This window comes from Sceloporus undulatus, chromosome 2, assembly GCF_019175285.1.
Source record: "Sceloporus undulatus isolate JIND9_A2432 ecotype Alabama chromosome 2, SceUnd_v1.1, whole genome shotgun sequence".
NCBI classification, from domain to species: Eukaryota; Metazoa; Chordata; class Lepidosauria; order Squamata; family Phrynosomatidae; genus Sceloporus; species Sceloporus undulatus.
The window spans coordinates 21,401,233-21,426,070 of record NC_056523.1 but is presented as its reverse complement, the minus strand read 5'-3'; the positions used below and the strand labels follow the sequence as shown (position 1 = coordinate 21,426,070).

The window sequence follows — 24,838 nt, the reverse complement described above, 5'->3', positions numbered from 1 at the left end:
ATTTGTTGTAAGTGACTTGTATCATAGAAAGAGGATCACAAACCTACTGGCATCTTTCCTTCATCGGGCTCTAATCATACTTGCCCAAGAGGGGTCTGGTTTACATGGAGGATGAATTGTGCAGCCCTCCAGATGTTGTCAGACATTGCCTCCCATCACTTTCCAACAACATAGCCATTGCTGGGAGTTGCAGTTTGACACCTTCTGCAAGGCTACACAATCCCTTCCCTCATTTTACACCAATAAAAATCAGTAAGATAAATGAAGAGGAAGCAAGATAAGTTGCCCAAGATAAACCTTTGGACAAAATAACCAATTACAAGTATCTTGCACCTGGAATAATGTGTAGTTGTTGGGTGTGTGTGTGTTATAGGCAGAAATCTAGATTTTTATTTTGAATTAAAAAACAAAACAAAACCAAGTCTGAGCCAGGTTTCTCACCCCTTTATTAAGACAGATTGCAATGGTTCAAAGAATTAAAAAGCATGGGAGAGAGAACCAACCATTGGTATTTATTTAGAAAAAAGTCAATGTTCTGTTCATTCATACAGAACAATTGTAAAACTAGGAAAACACATAAAAGCTCGTCATACAACAAAATTAAATTTTCACATTTACTCATGCAAGCAGTTGAGAATCTCTTTATACAGTTTGCGATGGGAATGATTACAGAATAGGCTTCCATCATTTGGTTGAGTGAAAATGATACAGGAGAGCACCAATAACAAAAATAAATTAAAAACAATTTACAAGGATGCACTGAATAATTTAGCAACTATGTGTTAAACTTGTAAAACATACATTTTTACACCATGTTCATTGTCAGAGTGGTAAACAGAGGCGAGACAATAAGTTCACTGCATCAGAATAAGGCAATTTACCTAAAATGGCTGTTAAATTAAATATGCACACAATGGTTGTAGAGTATGAGTTTGCCATGGATTCAAGAAGTACTTTCCAAGTCAAGTACAATTTGGTCTTTTAGAAGATTAAAAACCACATTCAGTTAAAATGTCAATTCTATCATTAACAGAGAGGAAATGTTAACAAAGTATTTCCCAATTTTCTATCAATTGCAGATATTAAAGTATACTGTATATTGGATCTTCTCCATCTACAAAATCTTACTTTTAAAAAAGTCCTTTTGTAATGATTGAACCTCAAGCTAATAATCTGCAGGATGGAAATATTGCTTAAAATGCAGTAAAGACTCAATGCTAAATGGAAGTTATATATTTATTCTGATTTCAGAAGAATGCAATCCACATTCATCAGGCAGTATTGGTAAGGTTTATCCTAAATATATTAGACATTTTAAGAAAAAACTATAGTCGCAAGGCAAATAAAAGTGAACATAGCAAAAGATGCAGTCAGCACAGGACTAGATTGCTACATTCTGGTATCAATCAACACACAAATCTAGGAATAACTCTTTTATTTGAAATGCTGCAAAGTAATGTATTTCATAACATATATATTAGTTGCAGTCTGTTTTATAAAAACAATTTCATGGTAAACCTGGCTATGATGGATTGTTGTCTAGATATAATTGTTTGAGATAAGTCTATGAGGCAGAAGTACAACTTGATAAAGTGCTTATCTGAGAAGCACTATCAGACACTAAGCTATGGTTGCTTTGTAATTTCTGTACTTTTCACTGCTTAGCTTATACTGAGCAGGATCCAAGGTTAGATTTCTGCTGGTGCAACAGCTAAACTGCCTGGGAGGTGATCTCCCGTTCCCATTTAAACCACCATACAAGCACACTTTAATTGCTCCGGCCAGCTGGGAAACCCTTGGAAGCTTGCTTTGGGTAGCTCTAAAGCTATAGGGGGTCAAAGAAGTGAATAGAAGATATCACCCATTGGTGTTGCAGCACCAACATATCACTGGATTTAGGCCTAAGAAATAACACCAACATAATAGTCTGTTTACAACATGGACATATATTATATCTGGTTCAAACCATTCCTTTACAACATGGTGTCCATAGCTGTAGGACTAGTGGGATTGTAGTTTACCACATCTGGATGACACTTGACAAGGGAAGGTTGGTTTAGTATCAACCAAATCAACCAATTTTAGGCTTTCAATCTCTCCTTTTCTTCACCACAGCTACAAGACCAGAACCATCCACACCATGTTTTAAACTAACCACTTTACCCTCATATTCAAACATTAGGGGTCGGGGGCAATCTGGCTAGTTCAAAACATAATTTATTATAATGACCCAAAAATGGGTTATTTGATTTGATCATCTGCCCTTCTATCAAAGCAAGGTAAGGACAGTCCAAAGGGAAAGAATTTCTAAAATTTAATCAGTCTACTTTATTCAACCTAGTGAGCTGGAACAGGATTAAACTAAATTGCTGACATAACCTTCCCATGGCATGGTTCTCAGTATTATGCTTTGTGGCATTTGTCTATGGTTTATTCCCATATCACTGTTCCCTAAACACAGTGTATGTAGCTTGTGACTTCTTAACTTTAAGACTGGTGGTTGACATCAGTTTGGCAAATCTTGTGACAAGTGGTGAGCTGCATGTATTTCAGATTCTTATGATTACTCACAATTTACCAAGATACATGCTTTCTGACCACCTGCCATCTCTCTCTCTTTCTCTCACACACAGACCCAGAATAATGTTTACAGGCATTCTGGTTTCTTTTACTGTGCAATTCATTTATTTAAACCATTTAGAATATAAACAACACTGGTTGAAAGTAGGAAACCTCCACTACCGTTTATTCCAGGGTGTTGAGAAAATTTAAGGGGATATCACTTATGAATTAAGGCAGCTTGTTTGTCTTTCCACCCCAAAACAGAAAGCTTGCATTTTGCATGCTTCTGTCTGCAGGCTTTCCATTTAAAGTACAAAAGGCTGAAAAGAAATTGACACCAATAATTAAAATATCAACTATCACAGGTATTTTAGTGGACACAAATGTGATCCTCAGTTTTTTTACCTCCAAACTCTACAGCTAAAACTCAGTTAAGATTAAGGATTATTTTTACAATGAAAGGGGCACTAGTCTTTTCATGGTGCACGGTCATTCAATTTCACAACCCCTGGATCCTCTACTTTCAAAAATAAAATAAAATACACCAGTCTGTACAAAGTTCTTTCATTTCAGCTCAGCAGCAAAAAATGCTGGCTCTTGATCTAACATCTTGATCTATACAAACTCATCTTCTTAAACTAACACACACTTATTTCAGAGTCTTAATGATAAAATGCAATATTTACAAAGCAACAAAGTATGAATATTTAAGAAATTAAATAAGTCAAATTTGTCAATCCTTAACAGAAACATGCTGTCAGTCATTGGCATCTCTAGCATTGGTGTCACCCAGTGTGGGTGCCTGGAAGGGATTGCGCCTTGGCCCCTTCCCATTGTCTCACTTGCCTGCCCCCCTCAACCTTATGCCCAGATGCTCTCAGTACAAGTGCTTGAAAAATATTCAGAGACTTACTTTAAGAACTGTTTCACATATTAAGTAGAAGCTGGCACCTATTAAAATTTCACAAGCAGCTTCTTATATCTCATAATGATCAAAGTGGTTATACTCTTCACTCCATGAAAGCATTCTATGGGAAGACACCACTGGAAATTTGCATCTATTTCATGTCAGATAGAGTTGAAAGTTCTAACTTTTTAATCGGTATTATTCTACTGCAATGTATGAGGTCTTCCCCAAAATAAATTCCTGAAAGATTTAAAAACACTGGTTCGAATGGGCAATTGGATTTTATATATCAAGTAATTAAGTCAAAATAAAGATTTTAACTTTAGCAAATGTTGAGAGTATAACAGAGTTGCCCAAATTTCTTACACACCAACAGATAAGGAATGCTGTGCACAGAATTTCCAATAGATAGAAGACAAAACTGTCTTGTCCTGGTAAAGATTTAAGCCAGAGGAGGGAAACTATGGGCCTCATGTTGTTGGACTCTAGTTTCCATCAGCCTCCCTGAAAACCATCCATAATCAGGGATTATAGAAGATGTAGTCCAACATACCTTACTCCACTTGATCACTGACATTTAGTAAGGTCACATGTAGTCAACCTGATTGGCACCAAGATACTGCAATGTACTAATGGAATCACAACATGTAATAGTCATTTCAAAGCATAGCACAAATGACAAGCAATGAGAAAAGTGATCTAGTCCTTATACTAACTTTTTTTCATGGAATGATGTTTAAAAAAATGTATGCGGCAATATACTAAGGATCAGGGCTGGGGGAGGGGGCACAATGTAAGGTCCATTAATTGGTTAGATGTAAGTCTAGGGAAGAAAGAGGCTACAGTTAAAAGATTGTATCAAAACAATCTTTAATGGAATGGGTAAACTGAGAACAGGTACACATCCCAATAACATACATTGAAAATGTATGTTAAGAGATCAGTTTTATTTCTATGACTTGTTAACAACACAGAACTCTCTTATTTATTTATTTATTTATTGGGTTTTTTTTTAAGAATTATATGTACGTTGCATCCAGGAGTACATGTATTCTAACAAAAATTACTCAAGACTAGGTGGCTGACAGTTATGAGAAAAATAAAAGGATAATAAATTCTTACTACCTAATGGTCCACTCAGTCCATTTTTAGCTAATCTGCAGGTGCCACAGACAGATTTGGCACTGTTCAATAGTCACAGGCTGTCATTATCAGAAGCCAGGAATACTCTTAATATCAAATTCTGGCTGAAACTCCAAGATGGAGACTTTAAGGCACTCATGTGACCATTGGATTGAAGAGTCACTACATTCAGAAGCTATATTCCTGTCCTTAAGGGGGAGAATCCCTCTTCTTACTCAGCCAGTTTTCCCTTTCCCAACTAAACTGACAGCAGCCCTATGTATCTACCTACTTTTGGGGGCAGAGGGACAACCAAGCAAACTGTTCTATTTGTGCTAAATGAGGCCATTAGCGACTTGACCCTTACATGAAATCCAACAGAATTTTATATTTGTACAGCATGAGGGCGAAATACAGAAAAAAATACATATCTTAATTATAACAAGGCAGAACCATCTTCTTGTACCGTTACAAAAATATGCAGTATGAAAATTACTGATACATTTACAGTGCACCCGCGCCATACGTGGCCTTGAGCATACGCGCTCAAGCTGCAGGGCGGGCGCGTGGCGGCGCGTCGCATTCAACTGAATGGGCGCGTGCGCCCGTTGCGCCCTGCGCGCTCCCGCACCTCCCATGCTCAAGCATAGGCGGAATTCGCCTTACGCGGCGGGATCTGGAACGGATCCCCGCGTAAGGCGAGGACGGACTGTATTTATGAGGTTTATTCCAAATCTGTAATTTTACTATTTAAGCCTGTTGCAATGGAGGGAGTGGGCTCATATATTTCAATAGCAAAATCATAATTGTTATGAAGATTGCTTGATTAGATACTAAAGTGGCAACTAAAGAGTTGAGCTGTCATTTTCGTCACCTGCTTCTGACTAGTATCCACAACACTGCAGATTTATTTTTGACTACATTTTCATATAGCCCAGTTGCAACTGATAGTGTATGAACTGAAGCACTTCAACTGTGTTTTAAGACACAAGGCTGTAAGCTTTGTAAAAGCAAAATATTAATTTTATACAATTATGAATTAATGGTTATAGTTTAAAACAGCAGAATCAAAACTGACCAAGTACAGACTCTGGACTAAGACTTGTCTTTTCAGAACACTGCCTCAACAAGGGATCAAGAGAACATATAAAAAACAACTGGCTTCTGTCCTGTGTTGTAAAGAGATCATAAATTTCTCAATCTTAGAAATGAAGAACAGTGGCACAAGCAGTATCAACACTATTTCTGAGCTAAAAAGGAATTACTGCTAATAAACATCATAATGTACTTAGACTCATAGAATTCTATGGAACCGGATGTGGAGAAACATTACCTATACTAATATATATTGCTGTAGAATGTATCAGTGTGCCCAAATAATATCAAACTGATCAAGTAAACTTAAGCGCTAGTTTGAGCTCTATGAGCTCTAGTCAGAGTGGTCAAATCCCCTATAGAAAACATCATTCATGCATTGGATAACTGCATATTCCTTCAGGATACAATGATACATCCTTGTGCATAGAAATATCCTTTTTTCTGAGATGATTTTTTTTCTTTTTAATCTGAAGTTTTATGATAAACTATGCTGCAGCAATCTACGTTTACAATCATGTCTGAAATAGTAGACAGTCAAAATATAACAGCAGCCCCAATATGTGGAGTTTTATCTCAAGTCCACACTGTTCCACTATGTGCGATTGTTTCTCAGAGTACAACGGACATTGAACCTTATGACTCTGCAGTACAACCTCTAAAGCTGCCATAATGCTTGAAGCCCAAAATCTGCCAAAGTTCCATTTGATCAAATGTTGTGTGCTTTTAAATAAACTGACAAACTAATTTCACAACAGGCACCTCCCATCAGATCTACTGATCCAACAAATGTAACTCCATTGTTATACTGATTTCACATCAGACACACTGGTGGCACTTTGCAAGGAGACATGGATGTTTTTCAGTGATGGATTTTAAAGAACAATCATCCTTTTAAAATCCTGAAAATTTTACTAAAAATCCTAAACAGAATCATCTTCTGCACAGTCGGTACCAATTAACCATTAAATGAACTAGGGATGTGCAGAGTTTTAACAAAGCCTGACTAATCACACAATTATTAGTTACACGAAAGTGTGTTCACAGTTGCTTAATTCACATTAAATCAGTTATACTGAGTTTTTGCTGATGTGTTTATTTTATTTTATGGAAAACTTAATATTCAGAAATCTGAATTAACTATTCCAACACTTTGAAATCTCCTTGCCAGCATTTTTGCTGATCATATTATGCAAATAGTCTGTAACACTGATTGGGAGAGAGACAGCTACTCTATGGATAGCTCAGAAAATGATGGACGTCCGCCCCGCGGACGTCCCAGAGGGAAAAAGGTGCCCCCCTCCAAGAAAAGTCTGAAAAAGCGGAACAACAAATAAGCCATTTTGACCATGTGTAGTGTGATATTTGAGACTCCACCAAGCCAACCATATTTGAGGCTCCACTTACCAGTGTTATACAGCTTTAGAACTAATTCAAATTAAACAATCAAGGTGTTGGGGGGAAAAAAGAAAGAAGTCTCCTTGCCTCAGAAACTCTGCTGCATCAAGGAATTTTATTTTTAGTGGATGGCACTTGGATACGGCAATGTTCAATTTTAGAGTTGTTGAGAAATTACAGTCAAAATGGACATTGAGAACAAGGCTATTAGTCCTGCACACTAGGAGGCAGGCAATCAAGCAGCCGTAAGGAAAATTAACAGTGCGTTACTTGATCAGCATTGCAGCAAAGCTCTGAACAGCTAAGGCTAATCCACCAAGTCTGATTTTGAGAGCCATATTTTAGAGGCTGCAGTGCACAATGCACGTGTAGCATTTGTTATGAGCGGAGATGAGAAGCCTGGGACACCCCAGACATTGCTGAACTCAGCTGCCATCATACCTGACCACTGACTACACTGGACAGGACTGATGGGAACTGAAGTCCAACGTTTGGAGGGCAACAGGTTTGACATCCGTGTTAAGAGAACACCACACAAGAAAACCACAAGGTGCTTTCTACAGAAACTCCCAGGTTTCACATTTGTGTCTCAATGAGACAGTTGACCGTTCTTACAATTAAAGACATTTATAGGAAGATTGCGGCCCTTTTCCCCTTTGGTTCCAGTTGATATAAAAACAGTGTTGTAATAATGCCAGAAAGGTAAGGAATAGTTCAGTATTGCGATGCTTTGCGCTTCAGCTGAAATTTGGCAATCCGAGGAGGGCACCAACTGCACCAAAGTACCCCTGTATTTAAAAGAAGATTTTATATAATTTAAATTTCAGTAACCATTATAAAACAAGACACAAGTCTTTTTCATGCATATATGTGCCTTCAAGTCGCCTGTTGCCTTATGAAACCACATTAATTTCATAGGGTTTTCTTAGGCAAAGAATACTCAAGAGGTGGTTCTGTCAGTTCCTTCCTCTGAAATAAAGCCTACAGGACCTGGTATTTGTTGGCATCTCCCACCCAAGTACTAACCAGGGCTGACCCTCCCTAGCTTCCAATATCAGACAGGATCTGGTGTCTTTATGGTATTTATACTGCCTTTTTCTGATAGGTATGTGAAAATCAACAGGAAAAACCTATATAGCCATAATGTTGTTAATATATTGACCACTCTGTGGATAATCTATGTTCTAAGCCAGATTTTGTATGAAACATTCAGAGTACTGATCTCACTGGTGTTGTTCCTTTTTTCTCTTCATGTGTTTTCTCACTATCTTATCATCTTTCAATTTGTCCTCCTGTATTTTCCCACTGCTTATCTCAGCCTTTTAGCCTCCACCAAAAAATCAAGTGGAGAGAAAAAAATTGAACTGATTTTTTTAGTATCGTTGATTAATAGGTCTGAAGTAGTCTGCCTATGTTGGACTAGACAGTGGACATGGGGCTTCATGCACAATCTCTACTCCCCATTGCTGTTTTGGAGAATCAGCGGAAACCAAATGTGAGCATTTTATGAGCCATCTCTGTCTTAACAATGCTTCTCCCTGCTGTGTTTGGTATTTTGTTGCTCTCATTAAGGCATTCACTCTTTCCCAAGCAATGGAAACAGGTTGGTTGCAGTGAATGGAAGGTAAGCGCTTTTAAGAACCTCTGACACTAATGAAGAACTTTAACTTCTTGCTGATAACAATGGTGATTAGAAATGTTTCACTTTGGGTAGATCATGTCCATTATGTTTCTTAGGTCCATTAGGAACACAGGAAGTTTCCTGATATTGAATCCAACCATTGGTTCATGTAGCCTAATACTCCCAATTCTTGACTGGTACCTGGCTGCCAGTTTAGGGCAGGAGTTTTTCCTAACCTTACTTGGAAAATCTTAGTATTCTGTGGTGGTGTTTCACCCAAGTACTAACCAACCCTGCCCCTGTTTAGCTTCCAAAGCCAGACAAGACTCGGTGCATTTAGGGAATATGATAGAATCTAATTTAGACATAATGATACCCGAGAAGCTTAAATGGAAACTTTGGGGCAGAACCTACTTCAGAAACACATTTTATCTGAAAGACCACCTTCTCCATATATATACAAGGCTACCTGAAATAATGACATCGAGTCTCTGTTTCATGTCCCACCATCCCATGAAGCTAAAATGGTTTTCCTCTGCAGTGGCACCTGGAGCATGGATATCTCCCAAGAGAAGTTATGTTGGCTTCATCCCTTCTAAGGTCACGTAAAACTATATTACTCTGCATGACCTTTGGCTCTCAAAATTAAGTGTAGTTGCTTTGTCAATTTTAACTTGTGTGATTTTTAACTTTGTGGGAGGTTTAAACTATTTTTAAATAAATTGTCTGAGTCCATTTTTAAATAATTTTAATCTGTTTATAATTTTTTTTCTAAATTTGTTGTAGTTTACCTCAGGGACTCTGGCAAGAAGAGAGATAATAAATAAATTCATTACATAAATTAATAAATAAATAAATATTTTTCTCCCATTAAAAAAAAAATCTAAGAACCGCTGCATTTACATGAAAAATAATTCCATTAATATTAGGGGTTTTTACAATTTAAGGTTTAGAGTTTGTTTTTTTATTATCCTCACATTTCAAGTACAAACAATCACTGCATACAGCTTTTCTTCTTCAAAATTAAAAAAGAAAGACGTGTAAGAAATTTGAAAATGAAGAACTTAAAATTCTGGCATTTGTACTGATATTTCTACTTCATAGCTGTGGTCATACATACCTCATGTTCTAGGAACAAAGCCTTCAACTGGCCTTTGGACCAGTAATCCAATGCATATGCCAAAAGCTTCATTGACAATGTATTCACTCGTAAAAAGTTACCCACAAAGACGACTCGGTTTATTTTCTAAAGGAAAAAGGAAAAGTTTTCTTACTGGGATATAATAAAAAAATGATACACTTTCCCTTACTGGAGTGGAAGAAAGAGGTTGGCAGCGCAACCTATGCATGTTTACTGAGAAGTAAGTCCCACCTTTGATTTCCCCTCCTAAGACATGGGAAGCTTACACAATCCAGCCAGAGAGAGGGAGGCAACGTTTGCCAGTTCTCAGTTGCTTCTCCCAATAGTCCAGCAACTCTGTAGCAGATTTGCAAGGAGTGCAAGAGATTGTAATGGAAAGAGGAATTACCATAACCTGCCCCTGCTTCTCCCCACCATTTTCCTACATAAGAGCATTCCATGAAAGTAAGTCTGCTCAGGGAGTGCTTTCCCTGGCAACAGGAAAGGATGGATGCAAGCTGGAAATATGAATATGGTAAACAGAGGTGTGCCTCCCCACAAATTCATCTGATTTTATCTTAGTCACCATCCAAGCTTTCCCTCTTTCCTCAGCCTTCTGAAATTAGGCAGGTAGTAACCAGAATGAGTATCCTGCAGATGGATGCCTTGCCCAGAGATGTTCACCAGGAAAAAAAAATCTTTCTAGCACAAATGAAATGCCTTCGTAATTGTCTGGAACTTCCAGTATCTCATGTAGCTGGTCTTTAATCTGGCATCTCACTACCCATTTTTACTGATCTGTTTTGCTGTAACAGCATAACTTTACCAGTGGAAATGAGGTTAGGTGGAAATAGAAGACAAAGTCAGTTCACTTTACAAGCAAGCTCAGACAACCTAATGAATGTCCTGGTGTAAACAAACATGCATTAAAATAAGAGCTGAATCCAATAGACCTATCTGCATATGAGGGGCTGCTGAAATGTTTTCAATGAACCCATTTCCCAAAAATGAGCATAATTTTGTCACTATAGCTTGGAACAGTGTTGTTTTGTATTATAAACTGTCAACTTGCAGGACTGCAGCTCTAACTTCTGAATTTTTTCATTTGACAGAAACATGTCAACAAAATGTGTGCAGTTTTCAAATGCTGAACTATCATGAAGTTATTGTTCCTGCAGAAATCAAGTCCAAAGGAAATCACGTATGATGCAAACATAGAGTGACAAGTCCCATCATATTCCATTGCAACATTTTTATATTTGTTTTTATAAATGATTGATAATTGATACATTGTAGGAACCTGTGAGTTTGTGAAAATGTAATTATTGTAACACTGATTTTATCTGTTGTGCTCCCACCTCCATCCATGGGGAGAGGCGGGAAATATAAATAAAGATGTTATTGTTGTTGTTGTTATTATTATTATTATCATCATCATCACTGTGAAGACGTGGTATGCAAACTTTAAGTGTGGACATTTTGAGAAAGAAGATGCAGCAAAATCTGTGAGCTCTTTAACGGTCTTATCTCCTGAAATTATTGAGCATGTTCATGACCAATTTTGGCAGATCAATAAATCTCAGCTAAAACAATTACTGAGGCACTAGAAATATCCCAGGAATGCAGTGGATTTACAATTCATGAGCAGTTGGCTATGCAGAAGTTTTCAGCCAAGTGGGTGACAAAATGTTTAAATACTGACCAGAAACAAAACCAAGTAGCTATTTCCAAGCTCATTTTGCAGCATTTTGAGCAATCTAGTGATAACTTTTTACAACAGCTCATCACTGTTGATGAAACATGGGTACATCACTATGATCTGAAGACCAAACAACAGTCCTTGCAATGACAACACTCAGGTTCTCCACTGTCCAAGAAATTCAAGACTCAAAGATCAGCAGGAAAAGTCATAGCCAGACTTTTTGGGGTAAGGAAGGAATTTTGATGATTGACTATCTTCAGATGGATCAAACTAGTGCAGAATGCTACTCTAACTTGTTGTTTTGATTAAAGGAGGCATTGAAGGAAAAATGATAAGGAAAGCTACAGAATGGTCTTCTCTCTTTGCAGGACAATGCAACTGCTCACAGGGCTGGCAAGACAATTGATGTTTTAAAGAATCTGGGGTTTGAATACATGGACCATCCAACCTACTCACCAAATGTTGCTCTATGTGACTATTTCCTGTTTCCAAACCTTATAAAGTGTTTTAAAGGAAATAATTTTTCAAATGATTCAAATGTGATAGCAGCAGCAGAGCACTATTTCAGTGGCCAGACATCAGAAATTTTTTGGAAGTGTTAAAGAAACTTGAGAATCAATGTGTCAAGGGCATCAAACTTTGGCATGAATATGCAGACCAGCATCTAGGTTTTATGGAACTAGATCAATCCCTTCTTGGTCTTTTCAGCACCCCTTTATATATCACCAGACAAGGAGAATTACTACAGAATGAAATACTACAAATTCTTATTTGGGTCAAAGCAAAGTGCAATGAAACTGCTACTTATAAAGAAGTAGTACTCAGTGCCTTCATAGCCCTGTACAATGCTGCTTGATCCATAAGCAACAAGGCAGCACTGTAAAGAAGCTGAAGGCATTGAGAAATATGTTTCCTCTTCCTTTTGGCATAGAGGTTAGTCAGTTAACTGAAAGAAAGTCCTACATTTCCAAGTAGAAACATATACTCTAAAACAAATGCGATGTTTCAGAGAGCACAAAGAAGTGTGTGCTCCCTATGCAAATACATAAATGCACTGCTGTACATTGAAAGATAAAAATAAGTTGCTAATTAATTTAAAACGTTTCTTTGCAAATGAAACTTTGGTCACCTTGGTGCATATCAGCCTACTTCCTCTTCAGCATACAATGAGAACTTTTTCAGCGTAAATGGGAGAAAGGACAGATCCTGAACAGTCAGCAAAAGTCAGTGAGAAAAAGAACCTCTTTGGTACTAAAGAACTGACAAGATATACTGTATAAGGAAGTCCTTGTAAATTTTATTCTAATCTAGATCATAACGGACACAGTGAAGAATCTAGACATCCCTCCCTACTAAGTTTACCTCATTTACAGCACACATGCGAGCTATAGATCCAATATTATTGGTGATAGTAACCAATGTCGCTCTAGCCAGGTCTTCTTTACTGACTGATTCTCGTTTTTCCTTGTAGATCATGTTCCCAAAACTGGAGAGAGGGAGAGAGGGGAACAGATATCTCAATGTTATGCAGTTTTGGATAAAAGTACAACATTTCCATGTTGTGGAGGCTTCCTCTTGCTTATGCAGCCCCAGTCTGCTCTAAACTCCAGTTAAAAGCAGTAGTGGAGAATCCAGGCTTCTTAAAAAGACTATAATTAATTCATTGATTGTCCTGCTGAAATCAAGAGGAATTGATTTATTTAACACCCTGATTTCAATGGGCCTAGTCTACATGTGAGTAAATCTGGTTCCAATCTAATACTAATGTGTTTGTTGTCTGCCGGGAATCTTTAATCTGAAAGTCCAGTAGCTAAACATACATGACAAATGACAAGGAAATAGAAGCTGCTACCCTTTGCAGCATTAGACTTTGAAGACAACCTCATCCGTATTGGAGGATGCCATGCAGGAAGCTGTTTTGATAATCTGAGGGTAGTAATTTACCTTTTTGACTAATTACAGAATTTATTTTTAAAAAGAGTATGTGTAATTAAAATAGAGACTTGCAAGGGATCCAAAATATCTCTGCCATCTTATTTCATCTATTATTATGATTCTGTCTTTTCCCCCATTGGAGACTCAATGTGTACTAGCGAGGTTGGCATCTGTTTTGGAAGATCCAACACTACTGTCATGATCTCAGATGGATGTTATAAATTGGTTTCAGTGTATGCTTGATAGTCAGGCTTCTTGGTAGACAAAGTTTTTCATGCTTATCTTTGAAATTATATATGTTAAAAAAAACTGGATAGTAAGACATGTTGGTGTTAACTGATGGATTATTCTGGATGTAGCATACGCAAGAAATTTATGCTGTACATAAATGTGTAATGTTTCAGAAATGGGTATGCCTTTGCATAGCAAAATGCAGAGGGTTTACCTGGTTACAGAGGGTAACCAGTGAAATACACAGGTTTTAGCAATGATTTAGTGGCAGAAGGAAGGAGCAAAAGGGACAAGCAGGCTATATAACTTAAACGCTTTATATTTGAAACCTCCTATTGGCTATTGATTTCTACCCTCAATCTACAATTCGGAGATTTAAGCGTTCATGGCAGTATCACTATCTGGCTTGTTAACTCAGGGGTAGGCAACCGTTTTGAGCTGGGGGCCGGGTTGCTGTCCCTCAGACAACTGGGGGGCCGAAGCCAAAAAATAAATAATTAAATAATTTTTTAAAAATTAAATAAATAAATAAACCGAGACAAATGTAGGACAACATTTTCAAATGGTGGACACTTTTTTAAAAAAAGTGGAGGAAACGCAAAAAATTTTGCTGATTTTTTAAAAAATGTTAATATAAATGCATGTTTCTAAGGCGTCTATAGACAATTGCCCCCCTTGCCCCTGCGCGCGAGAGGCTAAAGGCCCCGGCAGCAATCGGCGGCAGGACCGGGCTGGGGCCGGTCCCAAGGCCTCGCTGGGCCGCATCCGGCCCGCGGGCCGCAGGTTGCCTACCCCTGTGTTAACTGATCCTAACCAAAAACAGAGAAAAAAGGGGCAAGAGAGGGAACAGAACTTCACACAAGTGGCAATGCTGATACTCTGCCTCAAGAATACTCTATAAATAAAGTTATTCAAAGACTGCATATCATCTAAAGTATAGGGAAAATAATTCAAAGCAAAACTACCTATCCCACTAACCTATCTTCCCTGCAAAAGCCTTATTACAGTATTTACTGTACCACTTACCTATTTATAAATTAGTAGATTCCAAAATACTGAGAAAATACTATAAAATTCTTTATTAAAGATCAGATATTTCTATCAAGAGAAAAAAAACTCCTCTTAAAATGCAGTATTTTCAGCATATATATGATGATGCAACACATATACCGTATATACTCATCTATACGTCAAAAACTTAAGCCCAAAAATGGGCTCCAAAATGCTAGGCAATATGGTAATACTGCTCTGTGAGCCTTGGGAAACCTCATGGAGAACAAATTGGAGGTGTGAGTTCCCCTTTTTGAAAGCCCTGAACCTAGGGAAAGTTGTGGGGAAGGGAAGAGAGAGAAATCAGAGGTTTGGGTCCCCCTTTTTGCAAGCCCTGAACCTTGGTAAAGTTGTGGGGAAGGGAGGGAGGAGAGAGAAATTGGAGCTTATTTTGCATGCTTGAAACAGTGACCCTTGGGAGAGTTCCAGAGAGGGAGAAGGAGGGAAGAAAGTGATCCCCCCCCGGGTCCTTTGTTATATGCCCCTGAGTTTGACCCTCAACTTATCCATGGGTCATATCAAAATCCACGATTTTGGCCCCAAAACCTGCCCTCAGCTTATACATGAGATTGACATACACATGAGTATATATGGTACGCATACATGACAAAATGTTACTTGGCAATACCTACCTAGATGCCACTGCCCAACCTGGCAGGCCAAACCGTTCATAATCACCCCCATAAATATCCCGGACTAGCTTGTCAGCATGGGTGCTGTCCCCTTTGGATGCCATTTCCAGAGCTTCTTCAAAACTTTCACATCCTGTTAGCAAACTGCACAAACCAAGAAAGGTCCCACCACCTAGACTGGTGTGAGAAAAAGATGACTGAATTGTAAACGGTTTTCACAAAATTAAACAATATTAATGCAATTATGTAACTGTCCTATCTGTCTAGAGTTCAAAACACACTGCAGAAATAATCCAGTTTGAGATTGCTTTAACTTGCCCTGGCTCAGTGCTAGGGAATCCTGGGAACTGTAGTTTATTGTGGCACCAGAGCTCTCTGATAGAGAAGGCTAATGTCTCACAAAACTACAATTTTGAAAATTCCCTAGCATTGAGCCAGGGCAGTTAAAGCAGTCCCAAACTGGGTTATTTCTAAAGTGTGTTTTGGATCTAAATCATGTAAGAGACCAAACAAATTCAACTAATAATCCAAAACATTGAAGTAAAGTAATTATGTTTCTAAATAGGGATTACCTAACACCAACGATAGAAGAAACCACAGCTGTGTTTCCCTCCTTAATAATTTTTTTGTGGAAAGAACAAAGTAGTAGTAGGGAAATTGAGAAGGCTGTTTCCACTCCCGTGATTAAATTCCATGAATAAGGCAGGATTTATGCTATTAAATTTCATCTAAAAGCATCTTATGTATACCGTCCTATAGAAGTTGTTCCTACTGAGACAGCCTGTAACATATTGTTTTACTTCCAGCTACAGCCCATATCTTAAAGGCTCTTGGTGGCCAGTACTACATTAACAGAAAAAAGTATTAATAGGAAACAGCACAGCATCATTATGCATTGGATTTGATCTTCACATATCAATTTCAAGATAGCTACTTTCGTACTCTCACTTCACTTGTGTATGAAGACAGTTCTTCATCTTTTTGAGGCACTTCTCCTAAAACTCAAGTAGCTACAACAGTGTTTAAGGGTAGCACACAAATACCCTGGCAAAATGACCCATCATTACAGTCTGTCCTCGCCTTACGCGGGGGATCCGTTTAGGATCCCTCCGCGTAAGGCGAATTCCGTAAGGCGAATTCCGCCTATGCTCCAGCCCCATTGGAAACAATGGGGCTCGCGGGCGGGCGCAATGGGCGTGCGCGCCCATTCGATTGAATGGGACGCGCCACCCCTTCCGCCCCGCGCGCGCCCCGCAGCTTAAGCGCATATGCTCAAGGCCACGTATGGTGCGCACTGTAAATTATTATGTTTGTGAGTAAAGCACAGCTACCAACAACAGTACAGACCACAGAAAGCAAAAGAATAATCCCCTTCCTTTTAATCTTTCCATGTTTTACCTTGCACTCTGAATAATTAAATAATTTTGAAATCTTCTTTGTTAGATTTTGTTATATCACACAAATTTTCTGTAGATTGTAAAAATTTTTTTAGCAAAAGTAAACTCAGGGTTGTTGAGTCACAATGACTTTAAAAAAAGAAAAAGAAACAGGTGCACTACAGAAAGACGGTTCCAGATGACCATTTCTGCACAGGAGGCACTCGAAACAGCCACCAAGAACACATCAAATCAGCATTTCAATTAATATCTTAACTTGGCAGACACTGTAATAATTACCTTGTTCCAGTTACTCTTTTATAGTTGTCTTTGGAATGGACAGCTAAAATACTGACCCCTGAACCAATGTTTACAACCAGCAGTGGGTATGGATCATCTAAATTAAAAGGCATCTTTTGGCATCTTTCAGGTTCTGATGCATTTTCAAAATAGTAGCACTCAGCCTGGCCGTTAAAACTGACAGAATCTATATACAATAAGCCTTTGACAAGGCAGTCAAGTTCATCCAGTTTGTGCAGCTGGAGGTCTCCAATCTGTGAAAACACAAAAGGGGGGGGGGCATTTTATATGTTAGTACAAGAGATCTCATGAGCAAAACTTGGCAGATACTGAACAAATTTAGCATGTAACTTGAAGTATAAAAGACAACCCTCCATTCAATCTGGCTTTAATTTGATTTTCAAAAATTATGACTCCTCTCCAGAACAATATGTTATCAATAATGACTGTGAAGTGAAAATCTCTCATAAAGTAATCTAAAAGGCGACAACAACTATACAGGGAGCGAAATAAAAAGTTTGGAGTCTTTTACATTAGGATTATTTATACATTTTTTAAAAAAGCAACCAAGAGCACAGCCAGTATGTAGTAACAAACATCTACACATAAAAGTTCTCAAATTTCAGTGGCATTTCTAAGTTTGTCATGAATCTAACCCACCAACCTTCATTACAGGAAGAGTAGCTACATACCATCCAAAATGGCCACAGTCTTATTACTGCCAAGATTTTTAGACTTATTGTTCTACATATTATACTGGCTTTTTAAAAATGAAGCCAGAAGACAAAGACCTAAATCCAATTGTTAGTCCCAACTAATCAAGACCCGCTGAATCAATGGGATTTACATAAATGCTCAGTTACTCACTGCCCAATTTTAATTTGGACTAAGTAACTAAGTAGATAACAACAATGAAACATACAATCTTGCACTGAAAACTGTCTAGTAGTTGTTAACTGCTGTCCAATCAATTTCAATTTATGATGGATATTGGGAATTGTAGTTTGTTGAAGCACCAGAGCTCTCTGGCAGAGGCTGCATCCACAATGCAAACATAACCCAGGCTGGCATCACTTAACTGTCATGACTTAGTGCTATGGAATTCTGGGAACTGTAATTTTCTGAGACATTTAGCCTTCAGTTAGAGAGCTCTGAGGCCACAACAAACTACAACTCCCAGGATTCCATAGCATTGAGCCACGGCAGTTAAAGTGGTGTCAGACTGGGTTATTTCTGCAGTGCGAATGGAGCCTTATAAGGTTAAATGTCTCACAAAACTACAATTCTGCAGTGCAGATGCAACCATTGACAGCCTTGGTCAGGTCTTGAAAACTCAGGATTAGGGCTTCCTAGATGAAGTCAATCCACCTGCATTGCAGTCTTCTTTTTTCCTACTCCCTTCAGCTTTACTAACATTAATTGTACAGAACCACAACTTTCTGGTAGGACCATAAAGAGCCAACAGAAGGAGTTTTGGTAGTCTGTTACAGCAAAAGACTTGAAGAGTCTGGAAACTTAAAGACTAACATATAGATTAAAGACCAATAGGAACAACTATATATATTAGAGGACAGTACCAGACTTTTAAATGAATTTTGTGATATATAAGAAATACTGTACCCAGATGACATGGTGCAGTTGGAAGGAGCTACAGCAATGCTTAGGGAGTTCAAAAACAATGTAAATAGTACTATCTGGTTTGAGATGAAATATGACACACAGAAAATTCATTTTCTAGACATGGAAGTTAAGAAGAAGGGCCATTTAATCTGTACTCAGATCAGATGCCAGTTCATTCCTGATGTACAACAGCTTTCATCCAAACCATATAAAAAGAAATCTAACCCACTAACAAATACTGAGACTGTGTTGGAACTGGAAGCTTTGTACCTTTGTTGAGAAGCAATTATAACAAAAGCTTAAACCAGATGATAATAAAAGACAGGAAGAGAAGGACTGTTTTCAATAGCGGAACAGAATGAAGGCTTAGAGCAGTTACATTTGGGCTGCATCATACTGCTGAAATAATCCAGTTTGACACCACTTTAATTGCCATAGCCAAACGCTACGGAATTCCCAAATTCTGTAGCACTGAGCCATGGCAGTTAAACTGTGTCAAACCAGATGATTTTGACATGCCGATGCAGCCTTAGTCTCCAAGTCCCAGAATCCCTCAACCAGGCAGGCCATGGAAGTTGTAATCCAAAACAGTAACTTCTCCAAGCCCTGGGCTGGACTCAGAAAAGGCCAAGCAGCTGCATGAGAATTGCTCCCTGCTTAAGAGTCATGGCAACACAGGCAATGATTTTTTGGGAAGAGACAAGGCTCCAGAGCTACTGTAACCCTCATCTGTGACAGCAGGAATGATCACACAGTCACTGTTTTACTACCACAGATAGTAGCATACTGTACAAACTACTGTGTTATAGAAGATGCATCGCAACTACCTACTGTGCGAAAATCTTCTTCAAACTTATAGGCACCACCGCCAGTGGCACACAGCACCGTATGCAGTGTTGAGAAGTTTTTACTTCTTCCCATCTGAATAAAAGTAGGCAAATCATGGGTTGGGAATCGGATAAAGTGCAAATTTCCCTTTCGGCCAAAGAGTATCAAGTCCTTGAGCTCGAGATGAACATCTCGAATGCCAGTGGACCCATATGCTACGTTGGATGTCAGGTATTTGCGAATACTCTTCAGGCTTTCAACTTCTTCCTGCTCTTCTTCTGCAGTAATATCAATAGGTTCAAAATATGCAAGCTTCACTAGGGTTCCCCCAATGTCCATGCCAAACCAGGGAAAAGCTGTGGAGAAAGAAAATTAGTGTTACAAGTACCATTTGCATATGAAAATAAAAGATTAATAAAAACTGCTTAACATTAAATATTTTATAAGAAATGTGGATAAGCTCATGGTTACACATCCCCATTCGTATGCATCGTGGGGAATTTGCTCACAACTTTACTGAAGGTAAACGAAAGCAACCACACATTAAGAATTCCTTTTAAAGACTGACAGCCATGGCAACAAGGTTCCTTAAAACTGGAAAAAGACAAATAAACTTCTAAGAAATGCAGCAGACATCAGTTAAATTCTTGGTTGTTCTGTCAGTGAAGATATTAGCATTCACCTGAAAAGCTCTTAAGTGGAAGTTATAGAAGCTGAGTTTTTTGCCGATATCATACCACTGACATAAAAGAGAAGACTGTTTTGAAAGAAATAGCAACTCTCTGTTACTCTTTCCTCTCCTCCAATTTCAGTCTTGTGGTGTACACTGATGGGTCCTCTGAGGCATGTCAGATTAAGAGTACAACTAATTAGGCTGAAAAATACTTCATTACTTCAGCTTTGATTAATGGTTCTTAGGGGAAGACAACATAATTATGTAATTTACAGTAAATCCTGTCCTTAAAGAACAAACTTGTAAATCAGGGATGAAGAACATATGGCCCTCCAGATGATTTGACCACAATTCCCATCAACCCTAGTAAGCATAGTGACGGACAATGGAAGCTGCAGCCTAACATGGCTTGGAAAGCCATTTCCCCCCCTTCCTGCTGCAAATGACTGCTTTTTCTAGGGCAATTTATACATTGCTGCATGTTTTGCAATTATAAAGTTGTAACCTCTGCTCCTACTGAATACTAAAATATAATCCTCTTGTTTATGGCTCTTCAGAATTAATCAACATCCAGTAAACTTTGATCCTTGCTGGTTTCTGCCAACATGACAGAAATAGCTTATAGCCTTAAAGATGAACACATGTATTGACTTGAAGTTGGGTATTAATTCTACATGACAGAAAAAGCTTAGTGTCTGTTTGTGAAAGTTAGCCAGTAGTGCTAGAGCTAGGTTCATTTCACAATATTTTGTAAACAGGACATCTCTTCAAACATGCCAAATCCTCTCTCGAAGGACTTTTTTGTTCCTGTGGAAACACAATTTGACTTAAGTAGTTTTCACACAAAAGTTTTAATCTACAGTCTTCTCTGTCCAACAATGTCTGGTTTAAATGTTAAAAAAAAACATTAAGAAGGGAGTCTTGAATTTCTACATCCCCAGTTAGCAAGTAGGCCACAGACTGAATAGGCATACAACTCACCTGGCCACAAACTTCACCATTATGGTGAGAAATGCTGTATCTCTATTAAGGGGGCTAAACAGACAGGCAAAAAGAGGTGCTTTCAGGCTGACTTCAAGGTGTGGCGTTTCGATGACACATGCCTTGAAGCCAGCAGGAAAGTGCCCTCTTGCATTAGCAAGATGGGGAAAAAACAAACATACAACAGGATTTGTATGAGACAGCACTTGGAACTATTTATAGCATATTGTAGCATATTGCATATTGTTCCATTTAAATTTCAGAGCCCTATGAATATTCTCCTTCTAGGACCAAATGCCAAGAATAAATGTCAAATTTATGTGTGTTTTGCAAAGCTCATATTCATTTGTAACATTTTTTACAGTAGCTGATCTCCTGTATCTTACTATAAAACACCAGTAATCAATTCTATCTACATAAAATACAGGGCTTTTAAACACAGTTATCACACAACTACACTAGTTTTCTGATAATGTATTTGAAACCAGCTGGACTTTCTTTAAAGAATGTACGCATGTGAGCACATATCCTTAAATGCCAGTAGAGAAAGTATGTAAACTTGCTAATAGCTGAATAGCAATTTACGGTAGTCTCAGCTCCCATTGTGAAGTTGCTGAGAACAGTTTGTATTACTAGAATCCTCCAGAGGACAACATGAAGTCCATATTTGTTTTTATTATTCAAGTAGCTGTTTCCAACTTACACAATCACACTCTTTTGTAAATATAGTACCGTAATTATATCTAAAAGCCACTGGAGAGTTAATGAAACCACTCTGTGGCAATTCAGCTTCATGGAGTTCTTTGAAGGAAAGCATGCATAGAAATATTTTATTGATTGAACTTTTTTTAGTTACCGCATGCATGATTATTCCAGTGGGAATCCACATTAGACCGTAGCATCCCAGCATGTATGCTCTACATATACACAGACGTATCAAAATAAATAACATATTAGAAAAAGAAATGCATGCAGGCATCAAACATGGCATCACACCTTAGAAATAATTTCTGCACAAATCAAGCGCATAAAGTGGTGCTGACAGATTATGCACCAACCTTTATTGGAATCAAATCTTTCTTGAGAACTGTGTAAATCTCTCATTGCACTTGATCCTTGGCTTCTTACCCCTCAGGTAAGACCAATAACTTGCATATATATTCAGTCCATTACGACCTTCCTCTGCTTATATGGAAAAGCAATCAAACAAGAGCTTTAAAAAAAAACAACCCAGGTTTTCTACTTTATAGTTTTTCTGGCTTTATAGTCAAGTGGAAATTGTCAAGCAATTGCTGAGTTTATCCAGATAAAACATTGGCAAGTATTATTTTGTAATGTCCTCCCTTTTCCTTGAATGTCCTCCATTTTGCAGTGCCTTGTCCTCCCAAACATTTGTGCTCTGGGTGTTTTTGACTTCAACTCCGAGGAGCCCCAAGCCAGCTTTGCCAAGTAGTCAGAAATGTTGGGCAGTGAAGTCCAAAACATCTGGAGGACCAAAGTTTGGGAGCCCACCAGGCTAGGATATCTGGCCACCTGGCTTTTGACACAGCCATGTCTTCTAATAAATAAATGTGAAGCAGATATGGCTGAAATAGAAATGCCAAGGAGGGGGAGGAGAGGTGATGGGAAGGGAAGGGAAGCAAAGGCCAATGAGTCTGAAAGATGAAGAAATGAAAGGGAGGGTGGCTGGCAGAGGTCTCTTACAAGGTTTCTTGGCATCTTTGATCTTCATGTCTCCGCAGCTGGGAGCGGGCAGCCCTTCGCCTGAGCTTTTCTGCTCTGATGGTGTCCTGGAGGAGGAGGAAGAAGAAGAGGAGGAAGAAGAGGTGGTGCTGCTACTACAGCTTCCTCAGAGGATGGGAGGCGATGTGGGCCTCCCTGTTAGGGTCAACCCCGCTCTCTTTGGGGCTGGGGTCGAAGGGAAGGGGAGGAAGAGATGGGGAAGATGGGGAGAAGCAGGAAGATGAGAAGGAAGAGAAGAAGAGCAGGAGGAGGAGGAGGAAGAAAAGAAGGAGAAGGAAGAAGGAGAGGAAGAATGTGAGGAAGAGGAGAAGGAAGAGGCGGGAGAGGAAGAGATGAGCAAGAGGAAGAATTGGAGGAGGAAGAAGGGGAGGACAAGATGAAGAAGATCAGGAAAAGGAAGAGATGACGAAGAGGAAGAAGAATAGGAAGACGAAGGGGAAGAGAGAAGAGGAAGAGGAGGAGGAGAGCTGCCTCCGGGGCCCTTCTCCCAGTCTCTCCTGAGGATGCTCCTCTGCCGCCTCAGGGAGCCAACAGAAAGAAAAGGGAGCCGAGGCGGGGAAGGAAGGAAGGAAGGAAGGAAGGAAGGAGGAGGAGGAGACCCGGCGCCGAGCCGGCCCCACCCACACGCCGCACCGCCCGCCCTCCCGCCGGCTGCTGCTGCTGCTTCCTCCTCCCTTCCTCCTCCTCCTCCTCCTCCTCCGGACGGGGCTCTGGAGGCCCACCTAGCCAGGACCAGCGCCGGGTGAGGTGGGGCTCGGCCTCGAACAGCGGCCCAGCGCAGACTCCACCTCGGCCACGTCCTTCTCTCTCGACGACTGACTGCGAAATGCCGCCGCTGTTGCGTTTGCTCCCCACTCAGTAGTCAGGCAAGGGAAGATGGGAAGGGAGGGAGGGAGGGAGGAACCGGCGGCGGCGGCGGCAGCAGCATTATCACTCGGAATCCTACAACTCCCAGCGTCCCTCGCGAGGTTCCTTCGGCTCCGCGGCCGTTGTGCGGTCCAAGAGCATGCCGGGAGGCTTGGTAGTTCAGAACGTTGAGGGCGCGAGCGAGAAGGACGCCATTTTCTTTTCTCTCTTCTAGGAGAGCGGCAGAGAGGATATATTTTTTAATTCCCCCCCAAGCGCATGCGCACAAGCACGCTTCTGTTTCCCTCCCTCGCGCGCTCTGACGCGCCAACGGAAAAAGGCACGTCAATCACGCCAGAGAGAGGAGGCCAATGGCGAGCCAGCTTTGGCCAGCCCTCCCTCCTCCTCCTCCTCCTCCTCCGGAGTGGCTCCTCAATGGGATTCCTGAGGCGGTGGCTGCGGCAATAACGCACAAATAGCCGCTAGGGGGCGTTTAGTGGTGCATAGAGAAACATTGGGAATAGTTGCCCATAGGGAGACATTGGGAAGATCTGCCCATAGGGAGACATTAGGGAATACTTGCCTCTTCTAGAACATGGCCACATAGCCCGAAAAACCCACAAAAAATATTCCCATGTTTCCCTATGGGCAAGTATTCCCCATGCTTCCCTATGGGCAGATATTCCCAAAGTATCCCTATGGGCAAGTACAGTGCGCCCTTGGCTTACGCGGGGGATCTGTTCCGGACTTCCCGCGTAAGCCAAAAAACGTGTATGCTCGAGCCCCATTCACTTGAATGGGGCTCATGCACGTGGTGGCAGTGCGGTTGCGCAGCGGTGCGCATGCACCACAGGCACACCCCTCATTCATTTAAATGGGACGCGCTGCCCTGCACGGCTCTCTGAAAGTTTGAGCATCTGCTCAAACCTGCATATGACGCGGGCGCACTATATTACCAATGTTTCCCTATGGGCCGATATTCTCCAATGTTTCCCTATGGGTAAATATTCCCCACTGTATTCCTATGGGCAAGTATTCCCCAATGTTTCCCTAAGGGCAAATATTCCCAATGTTTCTCTATGGGCATGTATTCTCC

The 24,838-nt window shown here is 39.8% G+C and overlaps 1 protein-coding gene across 2 annotated transcripts; it reads right to left on the bottom strand.

Annotated features, from left to right (window-relative positions):
* Positions 1–418: 418 nt before the first annotated feature.
* On the bottom strand, positions 419–24,011 carry LOC121924000 (pantothenate kinase 3). Of its 2 annotated transcripts, XM_042455040.1 has the most exons (8): positions 23,619–24,011; positions 22,858–22,943; positions 19,503–19,855; positions 17,052–17,305; positions 15,376–15,552; positions 12,890–13,013; positions 9,826–9,951; positions 419–7,872 (listed from the first exon to the last, which is right to left on the bottom strand). In XM_042455040.1, exons 2-8 carry the CDS (start codon positions 22,883–22,885, stop codon positions 7,822–7,824), a joined length of 1,113 nt encoding a protein of 370 aa, XP_042310974.1. In that variant the 5' UTR covers positions 22,886–22,943; positions 23,619–24,011; the 3' UTR covers positions 419–7,821. The 2 variants fall into 2 exon arrangements, with proteins under 2 accessions (XP_042310974.1, XP_042310973.1); XM_042455039.1 differs by lacking the exons at positions 22,858–22,943; positions 23,619–24,011 and adding an exon at positions 22,212–22,625.
* Positions 24,012–24,838: the final 827 nt, after the last annotated feature.